At 39.4% G+C, this 16,625-nt stretch overlaps 1 protein-coding gene across 2 annotated transcripts in view; it reads right to left on the bottom strand.

The window, feature by feature from the left end:
- Nucleotides 1-4,669, bottom strand: part of LOC126267631 (uncharacterized) — a 111,282-nt gene extending 106,613 nt beyond the window's left edge. The window contains exon 1 of one of the 2 annotated variants that reach the window (XM_049972932.1): nt 4,351-4,669. In XM_049972932.1, coding sequence (XP_049828889.1) covers nt 4,351-4,429 — 79 coding nt within the window. In that variant the 5' untranslated portion in view covers nt 4,430-4,669. The remainder of the gene's footprint in view (nt 1-4,350) is intronic. The other variant, XM_049972941.1, reaches the window with a different exon arrangement.
- Nucleotides 4,670-16,625: the final 11,956 nt, after the last annotated feature.

The following is a 16,625-nucleotide window of genomic DNA, read 5'->3' as shown; positions in this document are numbered from 1 at the left end:
AAAATAGCTACATACTAGAACTCATGTAGACAGAGAAAGTTATGTTGAAGAAAGAAATAAAGCCAAACAGATAATTGCAGCATCTAAGAAGAAATCTTGGGAAGACTTTGGAAACAGGTTGGAGACTATGGGTCAAGCTGCTGGAAAACCATTCTGGAGTGTAATTTGCAATCTTCGAAAGGGAAGTAAGAAGAAAATGACAAGTATTTTGGACAGGTCAGGAAAACTGCTAGTGAATCCTGTTGATGCCTTGGGCAGATGGAGGGAATATTTTGAAGAGTTGCTCAATGTAGGTGAAAATACGATCAGCAATGTTTCAGATTTCGAGGTAGAATGGGATAGGAATGATGATGGAAATAGGATCACATTTGAGGAAGTGGAGAAAATGGTCAATAGATTGCAGTGCAATAAAGCAGCTGGGGTAGATGAAATTAAGTCGAACTCATCAAATACAGTGGAATGTCAGGTCTTAAATGGCTACACAGGATAATTGAAATAGCCTGGGAGTCGGGACAGGTTCCATCAGACTGGACAAAAGCAGTAATCACACCAATCTTTAAACATGGAAACAGAAAAGATTGTAACAACTACAGAGGTATCTCTTTAATCAGCGTTGTGGGTAAAATCTTCTCGGGTGTTGTTGAAAGGAAAGTGCGAGTATTAGTTGAGGACCAATTGGATGAAAAGCAGTGTGGGTTTAGGCCTCTTAGAGGTTGTCAGGACCAGATCTTTAGCTTATGGCAAATAATGGAGAAGTGTTATGAGTGGAACAGGGAATTGTATCTATGCTTTATAGATCTAGAAAAGGCATATGACCGGGTTCCTAGGAGGAAGTTGTTGTCTGTTCTACAAGATTATGGAATAGGAGGTAAACTTTTGCAAGCAATTAGAGGTCTTTACATGGATAGTCAGGCATCAGTTACAGTTGACGGTAAATTGAGTTTATGGTTCAGAGTAGTTTCAGGGGTAAGACAAGGCTGCAACGTGTCCCCACTGTTGTTAATATTATTTATGGATCGTATGTTGAAAACAATAGACTGGCTGGGTGAGATTAAGATATGTGAACACAAAATGAGCAGTCTTGCATATGCAGATGACTTAGTTGTGATGGCAGATTCTATTGAAAGTTTGCAGAGTAATATTTCAGAGCTAGATCAGAAATGTAAGGACTATGGTACGAAGATTAGCATCTCCAAAACGATAGTAATGTCAGTGGGAAAGAAATATAAACGGATTGAGTGCCCAATAGGAGGAACAAAGTTAGAACAGGTGGGCAGTTTGAAGTACTTAGGATGCATATTCTCACAGGATGGCAACGTAGTGAAAGAACTGGAAGCGAGGTGTAGCAAAGCTAATGCAGTGAGCGCTCAGCTACGATCTACTCTCTTCTGCAAGAAGGAAGTCATTACCAAGACTAAGTTATCTGTGCACCGTTCAATCTTTCGATCAACTTTGTTGTATGGGAGCGAAAGCTGGGTGGATTCAGGTTACCTTATCAACAAGGTTGAGGTTACGGATATTAAAGTAGCTAGGATGATTGCAGGTACTAGTAGATGGAAACAATGGCAGGAGGGTGTCCACAATGAGGAAATCAAAGAAAAACTGGGAATGAACTCTATAGATGTAGCAGTCAGGACGAACACGCTTAGATGGTGGGGTCATGGTACACGCATGGGAGAAACTAGGTTACCCAAGAGACTCGTGGGTTCAGCAGTAGAGGGTAGGAAGAGTCGGGGCAGACCAAGGAGAAGGTACCTGGATTCGGTTAAGAATGATTTTGAAATAATAGGTTTAACATCAGAAGAGGCACTAATGTTAGCACTGAATAGGGGATCATGGAGGAATTTTATAAGAGGGCTATGCTCCAGGCTGAACGCTGAAAGGCATAGTCAGTCTTAAATGATGATGATGATGATGATGAAATCTAATAAATGATTTACTAGCGATCTTGGAGTTTGAAAGTGTTGGATAAATTCTAGTGTCCGGTACCACTCGTCGGCTTTAACCAATGACGTCATACGTAAGGAAACATGCTGCAATGGACAATCTATGAATTGATTGGAACGGATCATTTTCTTAAACAAACGAATGTAGTACGCCATAAAATAAACACATTTAACACGACTATTATTTACTCGCGAATTTCATTTAAACGAGTTGAAAGATGGCTGGAATAAATAAGAACACGAACGAGAGCAATTACGAGTGCATATATTATGTTATATTTTCCACACGTAGTGTAAAAACGGTCTAAATAATGAACGGTCGAATAGTTGGAATCGGTAACTAGAAGAAACCTATGTAGGAGGTCATTTCTAGTTACCGATTACAATATTACTGTTTGTTGCACAAAAATTTATAACACATCAGAAACGTGTCTAAAAAATGATCTTGTTAGTGAACTACAGAATACGATTAGACTTTCAAAATATGAAAATCTTTACACACATTACTGCACACGCAAAGAAATAAAATGACCAAACCTTGCAACCGATAACTATACTACACGAAAGTCACACCAGCTACATTAGCTCCAAATAACACCCAGTGAAACCGATACACCAGGAGTGACAGTAAAAATAAGAGAAGTGTAGCACAAACATTGAAAAGGAAAACATAAAAGTGGCTACGTAAAAAGAAAGTTACCGCAAATGAACTTCCAAAGGAGTCAAAGATCGAGGCTGACAAGAACGAAATAAGGACATAACGAGAAATAATAATGTTAGGAGGGCAAACTGTAACGAAAGAAACAAAATCCAGAATAACTAATGAAAAAAAAAGAAACACAAACTGCCAGGCACGAACGAGGTACTACCCAAATCAGTTCTTCCCTACCATCCGCCCTCAATCAGAGGCAAAACTTTAAAATAGTAAAAAAATGAAAGCATGATAGAATAACATAAACCTTCCGGGAAAGATATAGCAATACCCCTCGGCCCACCATTGTAACCAGAAAATATTAAAACGACAGAGAAACCTCTCTTCAGAGAAACCAAAAAAGTAACACTCGCACAATACAGTAACATAAGAAAACGCAACGTAAAACAAGAAAAAAGTATCAGACCCACCAACACCTAATTAACAAAACGAGGCTTGTACATTTTGCTGACTACTTTCATAAATACAAGAAAAAGAACAATCTTTAGGAATACTCTTCCTCCAACAGTATTCATCTAAATGGCCTTACAACACAGAAATCCTTGTCTTTCACCGCCCGACAACAGATTTTACAGCCCCCCAATACCCTTCGATAGTATTAGTACATCCCCCCGTCTTATAATATTTAAACTGAATATTGTGATTCACGGCCAAATGACGATAACCCCTTAGACCCAACCCCTTGTACGAAGCAGACTCATCCGACATGACTACAGAACCTTCTTCCACATATTCTTCTATTAAAGATGTCAAGACTTCCTTTGTCCGATTTGGTACAAACCTAAATAGATCAGCACAATCTCCTCCAGAAACTTCTAACCCAAAAATCCAAAGCCCAACAACCTCTTGCCCCTTTCGTTATTTCTCTTTCCAAAATGTGACTCATCTACTTCAATTATAACCTCTGGTCCCCCCAATAACCCCCCCCCCCCCCCCAATATACTTTATAAATTCTCCGCAGACTTCTCTACAAAACGAGAACCAGTCGACTACAGTGCCACACGAAACCCCTGCTTCGAGCAAGACAGATTTGCAAGAATATTCATAGCAGTAATAGTAGGTTAACATGACAATTACTTCTACATTCAGCCTCGATAATTCGAACCACGTCCCCCTGAGTATGGATCTCCATATGTTATTTTTTCTGCACCTCCACATGAATTCGTCGGAAGTTCGCGTGATGACCCAACCTTCGTCAAAACCATTAATTTCCACAGACACTGCACTTGGAAAATTCAGCAATGACGCCCAATGATTGGAAAAAAAATTATAGTTGATTTACGGTCACTCATTTCCTGAGACAGACTTTTCACAGTAAAAACAACTGACTCATCCATAACGAACAGCGTCAAACATCAAGACCTTATAAATCACTACTTTCACGAACAAAAGATGCCGCAAACAAATTACGAGATGAAAACAAAACAATCTACATCGAATCTTTAATATACGCGCGTAACGAGGAAATTCAGAGAAATCAATTAACGTTCATCGACAGCGGTCTGCGGAGCAAACAAAATAACATCACACTTTACCTCGTTGGTCAAAGCCGACGGATGGTATCGGACACTAGAATTGACCCAAAGTGTTTTCAGAGTCCACACTATTGTAGATCACCCCCACGCTGATACAATGTCAGAAATACACGTTTCTCTGTCGTGTCACGACCGTACGTACACACACATTACTTACCGTCGTTGTCACTGGAGCTTTCCGCGACATGTAGCCCAGGGGTCGTGGAAACGTTTGCAAACTGATTTACAGCATACATCGTAGTTCTGAAGTATGTCTTTTGGGAGTACACAGATGATATGGTGTAATACTAAACGTTTCAAAACACTACAAGAAAAAATATGCAATAATGCTTAATCCTTAGACATATGTATATAAACATAAGCGTCCGCTAGTATAAAAACGTGCTGCGTAGCGCAAAAATATAAAGAAATAATCCTTTTCGATTGTTTCATTCTTTACAGTCACATGTTATACTTAAATTTAGCACAGAATATTTATTTTTTACTACCTGTTCTTTGTAAAGTTACCATTCATAAACAACTGTACATAATAAAAGGATAAGGGCAATGTTTAAAATAAAGGACTTGCGTGCGACTTTCACAACCTAAAAGTATTCAACGGAAACCGAAAACGAAACAATACGTATAGAAGATACACTTGTAATACAGGGTCTAAATGAAGATACGTATAAGGATTTTTATATGTCTCATTCTTCGACATTCCACAATGATTTTACCACGAAAATTTATATTTTTCGATGTACTGTTGTATTTAAAAAGGATTTGCTGCGGTAATAAGTGTTCGTGGACCTTACGTTCCTATTGCCCCTACCAAACTATGATGGAAGTGAAACGTAGAGCCGGCCGCGGTGGTCTCGCGGTTCTAGGCGCGCAGTCCGGAACCGTGCGACTGCTACGGTCGCAGGTTCGAATCCTGCCTCGGGCATGGATGTATGTGATGTCCTTAGGTTAGTTAGGTTTAAGTAGTTCTAAGTTCTAGGGGACTAATGACCACAGCAGTTGAGTCCCATAGTGCTCAGATCCATTTGAACCATTTTTTTTGAAACGTAGACAGTTTGAAAAACTGATAAAACACTGTGACGTATATTATGTAGGGTACACGGAAAGAAGGAGTTAACCAATATTTTTTTCCGAATTGCTGGTCTGAATTCCATGTCTTGCTGTCAATGTGTAGCCTACCTCGATACGGTCTACTTTCATTGTGAGAAAAGAGGTTCCTTGCGGAGAATACGACATGAGAAAAAAAACACAGAGAGAAGGATGGGGCTGATCGACATTTTTTCAGAGACAAAAAGGGCTCATTGCATTCTTCTTTCTAACATTCGGAGCAAATGGTGAGGTAATAGCACATGGCTGCTGTTTTTTTTTTTTTTTTTTTTTTTTTCACTAGCAGTAGGCCTTCATTATTTTCTGCGTCCATTATTCAGTTTCTCTAGCGGAGTTAGAGAGTTGTGTGTTATGAAATAGAGTACAGAAAATTGTCTGCAGTCAATAAAACATTGGTTCTACAGTTACATGAAATGGACTGTCAATGTACTAGGCAGTGCTCTGAATCAGTGCCAAAAGATTGGTTCAAATGGCTCTGAGCACTATGGGACTTAACAGCTGTGGTCATCAGTCCCCTAGAACTTAGAACTACTTAAACCTAACTAACCTAAGGACATCACACACATCCATGCCCGAGGCAGGATTCGAACCTGCGACCGTAGCAGTCGCAGCACGGTTCCGGACTGCGCGCCTATAACCGCGAGACCACCGCGGCCGGCAGTGCCAAAAGAAACAAGATTTTAAAACAGTTAAGTTGCCTTGAATCGTACGATGACCAGAATATTCACATTTGTGATTTGGTTTTTGTGTTGCTAGTAAACAAATCTTCGAAAGATGTAGCTTATAAGCATTTCGGTGCATATTATTTATACGAAGTTCGTGGGCCTGGTGAAAACAAATACAGGACGGAATCTGTAAGAGAATTTCAGGTATGTCGCAAAGCTTTTGTGGCTGTTCACGGAATAAAAGGAAGAAAATTGAATATCTCGTGAAGATCCCGCGGACGTTTGGCTGACCAGAGGGAGACATGGCGCCGTTGCCCAGATAACACCAATGACGAAGACGGCTTTCCCTACCACGACGCCCGCGGATCGGCTGGTAACGTGCCCCTGTTGTCAGACCACGAATGAAGAGTACGCATTAGGCGCATCAATGTTCGTCAGTTCTCGTTGTAAAATCGTATTTTATGGCACTGAAGTGTTCTGTAGTCGTCAGGTATTGTGAGTAAGTGTTTTATGTTGGTGTTGCATTAATAACAACAGTGAAGTACATCTGAATACGAGATTTTCAGTAGAAGTGTCGTCCGAGAACACGTTCATGGTCTGGGAAGATAACGTTCTGCTGCAAAACATTACTCGGAATTCGATAACAGTAATGGACAAAACAAATTGCCTTTCTGTTGTGATGCATAAACTCCAACAATGCAGTGAAGGAACGCTGATATTTTGAGGGTACAAAGAAATGTTCCATGAGATAAAGGTGAACCTAGCATGTAAATGGCGAAGGTAATGAAACTGATAGTGTTGTACAAGCCAAAACTCCACGCTACCGGATCGACGAACTGGCTAACGGTAAAGGGAATAGTTTAACCAGGCTTCCTCCTTATCAAACTCATTAAAACCCAACAGAGTATATAGGCCTTGGTGCAAAGTAATGTGGCACAAAGAACAAAAAATTACGATCAGTGAGGTTGAAATGCTGACCAAAGAAGCCACTGAAAATGCTGCACGAGAGGACTGGTCTTGATTTGTCAGCTATTTCAAGAACGCAGTTCAGGAGACATCAATTCACGAAGGACTGTGACGAGTTTTGACGAATGCATAACTTCTCTTGTTGCCATGTTAAAATCGGCTTCTTTTGTCAAAACACAGCAGAGTTCAGAAATATTCATCTCACCAACATTCTAATGCAGTTGAATTTACGACAGAATCCTGGGTGCTAGTCAGGTCAATAGTTTGTGAAACAGCCCATTCTTAGTATAAAAATAAATTTGTAATTTCTTCTCTTATATTGTCACAAAACCCACAGCAGCTCTCGTTTTACCAGCTATCGATAGCTCTCAGTAACTACATTATTGCACTGAAAAAATCTATTGTCGTTTAAATATCTCAGTAGATATGGAAGTTTCACATATTAATTGTATGGCAAAACACTCTCGTCTTTGCGCGCTATCATTTGCCAAAATCTTGTTTGGATATCTCAAACCATTTAGGACATACGAGGAATTTATGAATATCTTATTCTAGTTTTTTCACTGATGCACGAGTTCGCCAAAGAGCGTTTTAAATACATTAAATTTCGTGGAAATTGGAAACAGCCTCCGATCCCCTTACAAGTTAAAAGAATAATTCAATACACAATCTACATTTAATACAGAGCAACATGTAATCTATCATGCACCAAAAACACAAATTCATAGCGACACCTATTCTTCACTGTAAACTAAGAATTTCTTGCAATAGTTTACCTACTATCGAAATATCACAATAACTACGACCATTAACGAAATGATAGCCATTTATCAGATTGCGCTGATTTGTTGACCGTAAGACTCCCTTTCGCTTTGCGAGCACTTGTGACTTGTCGATTATGGATGTTCTCATCCGATTCAGGTGAATGTGCAGAAAGTAAATCGGTGTTTTTAATTACATTTTTAGAAACGTAACCCCAATTATTAGAAAAATCACAACTTCCAGAAGCAATAGGAAAGGAGGAGGTAGTAACTAAGAAAGTAACACTTATTTGAAGCTAATTTCGGCGTACGAATTTACAGAAAACAGTTACTAAAGAAAACTAGCAACATGAAAACCGGGCGAAGAATGAAAACAGATAGGAACACAACAGGAAACAACCAATTTCGTTAAGCGTTTCGGCAAAAAACCTTAACAGCCTTCTACAAAGTGATGGGGATCGGTAATATATTCCAACCAGCCGCACATAAAAATTGGATTTTCCGGTGCTCATACCTCGCGTTCTGTTGGTATAAAAAGATAGGGTCAAGTGTTTTGGATAACCCTTGGGCTAGGGACCATTTGTATACACAACAGAAGGATAATCTTAGTGTCATTACCCTGCAGTACAGGGTCAAAGTATGAATATTACACATTTCCTCCTGCTTAGGCAAATGGAGCAAATCGGTTTTTGCATTTGATGTGGTCTACGGTGGGTTAGATGGGAATTTTGGAAGTACCATTAGTTTATGAGAGGTTCTTCGTAAAACCCCACAGAATGAGGTTTTCATCTACATCTACATGGATACTCTGCAAATCACACTTAAGTGTCTGGCAGAGGGTTCATCGAACCACCTTCACCTTAATTCTCTATTAATCCTATCTCGAAGAGCACGTGGAAAAAAAGAACACCTATATCTTTCCGAGTGAATTCTGATTTCCCTTATTTTCTTATGATGATCATTTCGTCCTATGTAGATCGGCGACGACAAAATAGTTTCGCATTCAGAGGAGAAAGTTCGTGATTGAAATTTCATGATGAGATTCCGCTGCAACAACAGATGCCTTTGTTTTAATGACGTCCACCTCAAATCCTTATCATCATTGGACACACTTTCCCCTGTTACTCGTTAATACAATATGTGCTACTATTCTTTGAACTTTCTCGATGTACTCCGCTAATCCTATATGGTAAGGATCCCAGACCGTGCAGTAGTACTCCAAAAGAGGACAAACAAGCATAGTGTAGGCATTAATAGATCTGTTACATTTTCTAGGTATTCTGCCAAATTCTGCCAATAAAACACAGTCTTTGGTTTGCCATCTCCACAACGTTTTCTACATGTTCCTTCCAATTTAAATTGTTCGTAGTAGTGATTTCTAGATATTTAGTTGAATTTACGGCCTGTAGATTTGACTGATTTATCTTGTAACAGAAGTTTAACGCATTCCTTTTAGCACCCACGTGGATGACCTCACACTTTTCATTAATTATGAGCAATTGCAAATTTTTGCAACATTCAGATATGTTTTCTATATCATTCTGAATTTGTTTTGATATTCTGATGAGTTTACTAGCCAATAAACGACAGCATCATCAAGGGCATCGACTTATAAAAAATATTGGGGGTCTTACCCGGGAAATTTTCTAAATTTTAGATGAAAAATAGTGAGTTTTAAAGTTTTTTTAAGCATCTTGGAGTCATATGACCAACATTAGAACCCCGAAAACTGGAATCTCGGTAACTCGACACTCTGGGAAACTCAAAGAGCCTGTAACATTTTTTGGCTTTGCAAAAAGAAACAAAACATAAACACAAACGGTATTTTCGTAAAAAGCTAATTTAATTAACAGTAATATTCATGCTTATAGATTATTACAGAGCAGTGAATATATAGCCCTGAAAAGACTGAAATTATATTTAAATAAATCCTAAACTATCATTAAAAGAACAAAATATACAATATTGCTGTCACACAATAATAGCCGTTTGATACATAAATGAAATAGTTAATTTAAGTTTACTTTGACTAAGGCTCAGGATTCATTAAATAAGAACAATATCTCGAAGTTAATGCTGTAATACACTTAATAAAGTTAGTACAGTATGCCTAATACTTTCAGTCAAAAAGTTCTAGGCGACTGATGACCTCAGAAGTTAAGTCGCATAGTGCTCAGAGCCATTTGAACAAGCCATTTGAACCAAAAAGTATGTCAATAGCGGGTTTTAATTGGTTCTTACACCCTAAAAATATTTAAGTATTTGAAAATAACTAATGCAGTAATATAGTAACACAGTACTAAACTAGTACTAATATTTCGAAACTGAAAATTTAACATTATGTATGTATTTAATTCTCTATTTCATAAAGATTTTTAATATTGCTCTAAATGCCATTATTAGGGCTAGGGTGTCTTTAGAAACGTGCAAATGTTGACCGTCTGGATTACTGAATATGAAGTCGTTGATGGCTGGTCGGATATCCAATTCAACCAAAACATCTCGGTGGGCATGAAGAACAGCCAAGTTGTTCAGTCGCTTCTGTCCCATTGTGGATCAGAGATATGACTTCAGACGTCTAAGGGCGCTGTCGTGATTGGAACTACTTGGAGAAGCTTAATGCACTTCACTACTTCGCATAATATTTCTCTAACTGCAGGCTCTTGTGTAATGTACTTTCTTACATCATGCATGTTTCTTAAGGCCGGTTTTTTATTAGCGATCTCAGCTAACATATTCAAGTGTAAGCACAGTCTCTCAACGTCTAGGGCATTTTTGAAAAACTCATTTGATTTTTCCGAATTTGTTTCACCTCTGTTTACTAAAAGCAAGCACTCTTGTTCAACTGCAATGATATGTGTGAGTCCAGTTGAAGCAAACCGCTCGGTAATGCACGATTGCACCGTTTCACAAACTTCAACGTAAATGGCTTTGCAGTATTCCTTTGGGTTTTTCAAAGTGTGCAGTGAGCTGGCTTCGTTGTTTTCTTTCTTCTTTGGCATGCTTCGGTTCCGAGGAAGGGAAGGATCATCAACGTGTGAAGGTTTTCCTTTTAAACACAATTCCCAAAAGTGTTCAAAACTATCGCGCCTCCCAGTCAATATACAAATCAAGCCCTCACATTTTTTTCAGGTCAGCAACATTTACATGAGGGCATCGAATTTTTTCATTGACATCCTGTATTGGGTTCATTGCATGGCAGTAAAGGTGTAAAAAGAAATAAGTCTTGAATTGTAACGATGACTCAAGGTAGCCTGCACATTTGCAACCAGCCTCTGTTTTGTCCTCTGCAGAAAATGTTTCAAAAAGCCCTACAAGGTTTTCAAAGTTATTCAATATTCTCAAGAATATTGCATAGTCCATCGAGTCGGGCAAAGGGGTCGTAGACCAGCTTGGTCGTTGACGCTCTCACAGCGTATGCTTCTGAAAAGTCCCATCCATTTGTTGGATTTCCTTGTGATGTTTAGTAAGTCCTTGGCTAAAGCCATAATATCCCTCATAGTAAGGTGGCGGAGACTGTCTACAACTGCCAAGTCTAAACTGTGAGCAGTGCAGTGCACATAACGTGCTTTTGGTTGTATATCCGAAACTAATTTTTTTAGTCCTTTGAACTCATATTCGAGGCACCGTCATAGCACTGTCCTCTTGAGTTATCCATTGACAAATCAAGACGAGCAAAATCGTCTTTTAAAATACTAAACAGAGTTTGTGCTTCAGTGTTGGTGGTCTCGTATAAGCCAATAGTCTTCGTTGATGATTAAGGAATCATCGCTGAAAATTATCTCGAGCAATTAGTTCATGAGCCCACGCGAATAGTAAACGGTTGCGAAAACACACTTGACCCCTTAGCAACAAATAAACCTCCGTTAACAACGAGCATCAAAACCGATTCAAGGATTAGTGAACACAGGGCTGTAGTAGCAAGACTGAATATTGTAATCCACAAATCCTCGAAAAATAAGCGAAAAATATACCTATTCAAAAAAAGCAGGTATAAATTCACTTGACGTCTTCCTGAGAGACAATCTCCACTCATTCCAAATTAATAATATAAGTGTAGACCAGATGTGGCTTAAATTCAAAGAAATAGTATCGGCTGCAATTGAGAGATTTAATCCAAATAAATTAACAAACGACGGAGCTGATCCTCCTTGGTACACAAAACGGGGTAGAACACTGTCGCAGAAACAACGAAACAAACATGCCAAATTTAAACAGACGCAAAATCCCTAAGATTGGCGATCTTTTACAGAAGCTCGAAATTTTGCGCGGGCTTCAATGCGAATGCTTATAACAGTTTCCACAACGAAACTTTGTCTCGAAACCTGGCAGAAAATCCAAAGAGATTCTGGTCGTATGTGAAGGATGTTAGCGGCAAGAGACAATTAATGCCTTCTCTGCACAATAGCAAATGGAGATACCATCGAAGACAGTGCTGCCAAAGCAGAGTTACTAAACACAGCCTTCGGAAATGCCTTCACAAAAGAAGACGAAGTAAATATTCCAGAATTCGAATCGAGAACAGTTGCCAACATGAGTGACGTAGAAGTAAATATCCTCGGAGTAGTGAAGCAACTTAAATCACTTAATAAAAGCAAGTCTTCTGGTCCAGACTGTATACCAGTTACGTTCCTTTCGGGGTATCCCGATGCATTATCTCCATACTTAACAATCATATACAACCGTTCGCTCGACTGGAAAGTTGCACAGGTCACACCAATATTCAAGAAAGGTAGTATGAGTAATCCAGTAAATTACAGGTCCATATTGTTAACGTCGATATGCAGCAGGATTTTAGAACATATATTGTGTCGATTCCGTATTTCTGGATTTCCGGAAGGCTTTTGACTTTGTGCCACACAAGCGGCTCGTAGTGAAATTGAGTGCTTATGAAATATCGTCTCAGCTATGTGACTGGATCAGTGATTTCCTGTCAGAGAGGTCACAGTTCGTTGTAATTGACGGAAAATCATCGAGTAAAACAGAAGTGATTTCTGGCGTTCCCCAAGGTAGTGTCATAGGCCCTTTGGTGTTCCTTATCTATATAAACAATTTAGGAGACAATCTGAGCAGCCGTCTTCGGTTGTTTGCAGATGACGCTGTCGTTTATCGACTAATGAAGTCATTAGAAGATCAAAACAAGTTGCAAAACGATTTAAAAGATATATCAGAATGGTGCGAAAAGTTGCATTTGATCTTAAATAACGAAAAGTGTGAGGTCATCCACATGAGTGCTAAAAAACGCGTTAAACTTCGGTTACACGATAAATCAGTCTAATCTAAAAGCCATAAATTTAACTAAATACCTAGGTTTTACAATTACGAACAATTTAAATTGGAAGGAACACATAGAAAATGCTGTGGGGAAGGCTAACCAAAGACTGCGTTTTATTGCCAGGACACTTAGAAAATGTAACAGACCTACTAAGGAGAAAGCGTACACTACGCTTATTCGTCCTCTTTTAGAACACTGTTGCGCGTTGTGGGATCCTTACCAGATAGGACTGACTGAGTACATCGAAAAAGTTTTAAGAAAGGCAGCACGTTTTGTATTACCGCGAAATATGGGAGAGAGTGTCACAGAAATGATGCGCGAAATAAGGGAGAGAGTGTCACAGAAATGATACAAGATTTGGGATGGACATCATTAAAAGAAAGGCATTTTTCGTTGCGACGGAATCTTCTCACGAAATTCCAATCACCAACTTTCTTCTCCGAATGCGAAAATATTTTGTTGACACCGACGTACTTAGGGAGGAACGATCACCAAGATAAAATAAGGGAAATCAGAGCTCGTACGGAAAGATAAAGGTGTTCATTCTTCCCGCGCGCTATGCGAGATTGGAATGATAGAGAATTGTGAAGGTGGTTCGATGAACCCTCTGCCAGGCACTTAAATGTGATTTGCAGAGTATCCATGTAGATGTAGATCGACACTACGAATACAAAATGACACTTCTTCGTGAATCGAAGAATCACTTGTTTCGTCTACCACAATAGAAAAATGTTCAGTCTTCTTGATTCAAGCCAATACCTTTCTCAACACTGTCTTTCTTTGTAGATCAATGATCCTGTTTTGAATATCGTGGGACGTCCACTCATACCCTGAACGCCCTAACCAATCTTTAAACTCAGGTGTGCCATTCTTTCAGAGTTCCAACAATTGAAAAATTGAGTTTATATCTTCATGCCCTCCAGTTGCTAGTCCTTGTTGGCATAGAAATTGCACGTTAGTAAAAATTGACTCAAGAGCTAAACTGCCTTTCTTCATATCACTATCTCACTGTTCATTCAATTGGGAGGCCACACTTGGTTACTGACAGAATTTAATTTCAGAACACCTTCTTTATGCGTAAACATATTTTCAGGAAGATGCAATTTTTCCAAAACCTTTCTCCAGTTAAAAAATCTTTGGAGGTAAATGCACCTTCTTTTTTCTGAAGAAAATTGTAATAGATTTTGAGTATATGCCTCTTCACAGATTCTGCAAAAAAAAAAAAAAAAAAGTCGGTAGGTGCTCATATTCTAGCTATGTATATTTGATCAACCAAGACTTTTGAAACGATCTTTCCTTACCGGATTGTCCAGGTTTCGGTTGTGAATGGTTCTCGCCTGAGGACGACAAAGCAATTGACGACACAATAATTGTTGGAGTTTGACTTGCTGTATCATCAACTTCAAGCGCGCCGTTCTTGGTAACAACTTTATCCGTTGCAAACTTAATTCACAATACACTACGAGACTAAAGTAAGCAAATAAAATATATTCATATAAAATAGTCCACTAGACATGAATGTCGGAACACTAAAGTTGTCTTCAGCATGCACTGAACGAAGCTATCCACACTGAATGACTGCAACAACAGGGTGGGCTTTATATAGCCGCGGCGTCGTAATGTCTCGAAGCGTCAAGGTGACGTGACGCGGAGGGTTCCAGGTGCTTCTGCTCCAGTCCCTTTGATGTCGCCACGGCCGCAGCGCTGGCCCGCCAGCGCCATACTTTACCTGAAGGTTCACACACTGGGACAAATTCTAAGTGTGCCTGCAGGACCGTAACACTATCATGATTCACACGACTCGTTTTCAGTTAACCTGATTGCTATCGTAATAATTATTTGTTTTAACTCATTACTAAACATATTTTAAAAGGTAAATATCGTCAACCAAGGTAAATAAAAAATTCCAACGTAATTTTGTGGTTTTACAAAGCATAATATAATTAATAATTTTCTTAAATTGTTGAGGAGGCTCCCACCAACCCCCCCCCCCCCCCCCCAGCCCCAACGAATTTTTTAGGGGGCTCGGGCCCCTTCAGGCCCCAGGGAGTCGGCGCCTGTGGCATCATCTGCAAACAAACTAAGATGGCTGCTCAGATCGTCTCCTAAAAAGTTTATATAGACAAGGAACAGCGGAGAATCTATAACACTACCTTGGGGAACGCCGGAAGTCACTTCTGTTTTACTCGATGACTTTCTGTCAGTTACTACGAACTGTGTGACCTCTCTCAAACGAAATCACGAGTCCAGTCACATAACTTCACCTGTGTAAAGGGATAGTTGTGTTACACAAGAACGATGTTTTTAAAATCCGTGTTGACTGTGTCAATAGACCGTTCTCTTCGAGGTAATTCATAATGTTCAAACACAGTATATGTTCCAAACTCCTGTTGCATATCGACGTTAATGAAATGGGCCTGAAATTTAGTGGATTACTCATACTACCATTCTTGAATATTGGTGTGACCTGTGCAACTTTCCAGTTATTGTGTACGGATCTTTGGTCGAGCGATCGGTTGTATATGATTGTCAAGTATGGAGCTATTGCATCAGGATGCTCTGAAAGGAATCTAATTGGTACTCAGTCTGGACCAGAAGAGTTGCTTTTATTAAGTGATTTAAATTGCTTCACTACTCAGAGGATATCACTTGCTGGCAGAATTCTGGAATATTTACTTTGTCTTCTTTGGTGAAGGAATTTCGAAAGGCCGTGTTTAGTGACCCTGCTTTCGCAGAACTGTCGTCGATAGTATTTTTTCTATATTGTCGCCACTTCCAGCGGACCAAAACAAAGTCGAGGATTCCGAGACGGCTATGCACGTTAAGTGGCTGAAATATTTACAATATATTCCTAAGATCTCAATCTCGAACAACGGTGATAATTTTCTTGATATCTTTATCCGTTTATAAAATACAGAGGTGCAAAATTGTCCTACCTCTACACGTAACATCCGGTCTGAGGTGAAATCTAAATATAAATCATCATCATCATCATCATCATCATCATCATCATTGAAGACTGATTATACCTTTCAGCGTTCAGTCTGGAGCATAGTCCCCCTTACAAAATTCCTCCATTATCCCCTATTCAGTGCTAACATTGGTGCCTCTTCTGATGTTAAACCTATTACTTCAAAATCATTCTTAACCGAATACAGGTACCTTCTCCTTGGTCTGCCCCGACTCCTCCTACCCTCTACTGCTGAACCCATGAGTCTCTTGGGTAACCTTTCTTCTCCCATGCGTGTAACATGACCCCACCATCTAAGCCTGCTCGCCCTGACTGCTACATCTATACAGTTCATTCCCAGTTTTTCTTTGATTTCCTCGTTGTGGACACCCTCCTGCCATTGTGCCCATCCACTAGTACCTGCAATCATCCTAGCTACACTAACTGATGCCTATCCATGTAAAGACCTTTAATTGCTTGCAAAAGTTTGCCTCCTATTCCACAATCTCGTAGAACAGACAATAACTTCCTCCTAGGAACCCGGTCATATGCCTTTTCTAGATCTATAAAGCATAGATACAATTCCCTGTTCCACTCATAACACTTCTCCATTACTTGCCGTAAGCTAAAGATCTGGTCCTGAGAACCTCTAAGAAGCGTAAACCCACAATGCTTTTCATCCAATTGGTTCTCAACTAATACTCGCAC

This window comes from Schistocerca gregaria, chromosome 1 (genome assembly GCF_023897955.1).
Source record: "Schistocerca gregaria isolate iqSchGreg1 chromosome 1, iqSchGreg1.2, whole genome shotgun sequence".
NCBI lineage: Eukaryota > Metazoa > Arthropoda > Insecta > Orthoptera > Acrididae > Schistocerca > Schistocerca gregaria.
The sequence above is the reverse complement of the archived record's forward strand: the minus strand, read 5'-3'. Positions and strand labels throughout refer to the sequence as shown.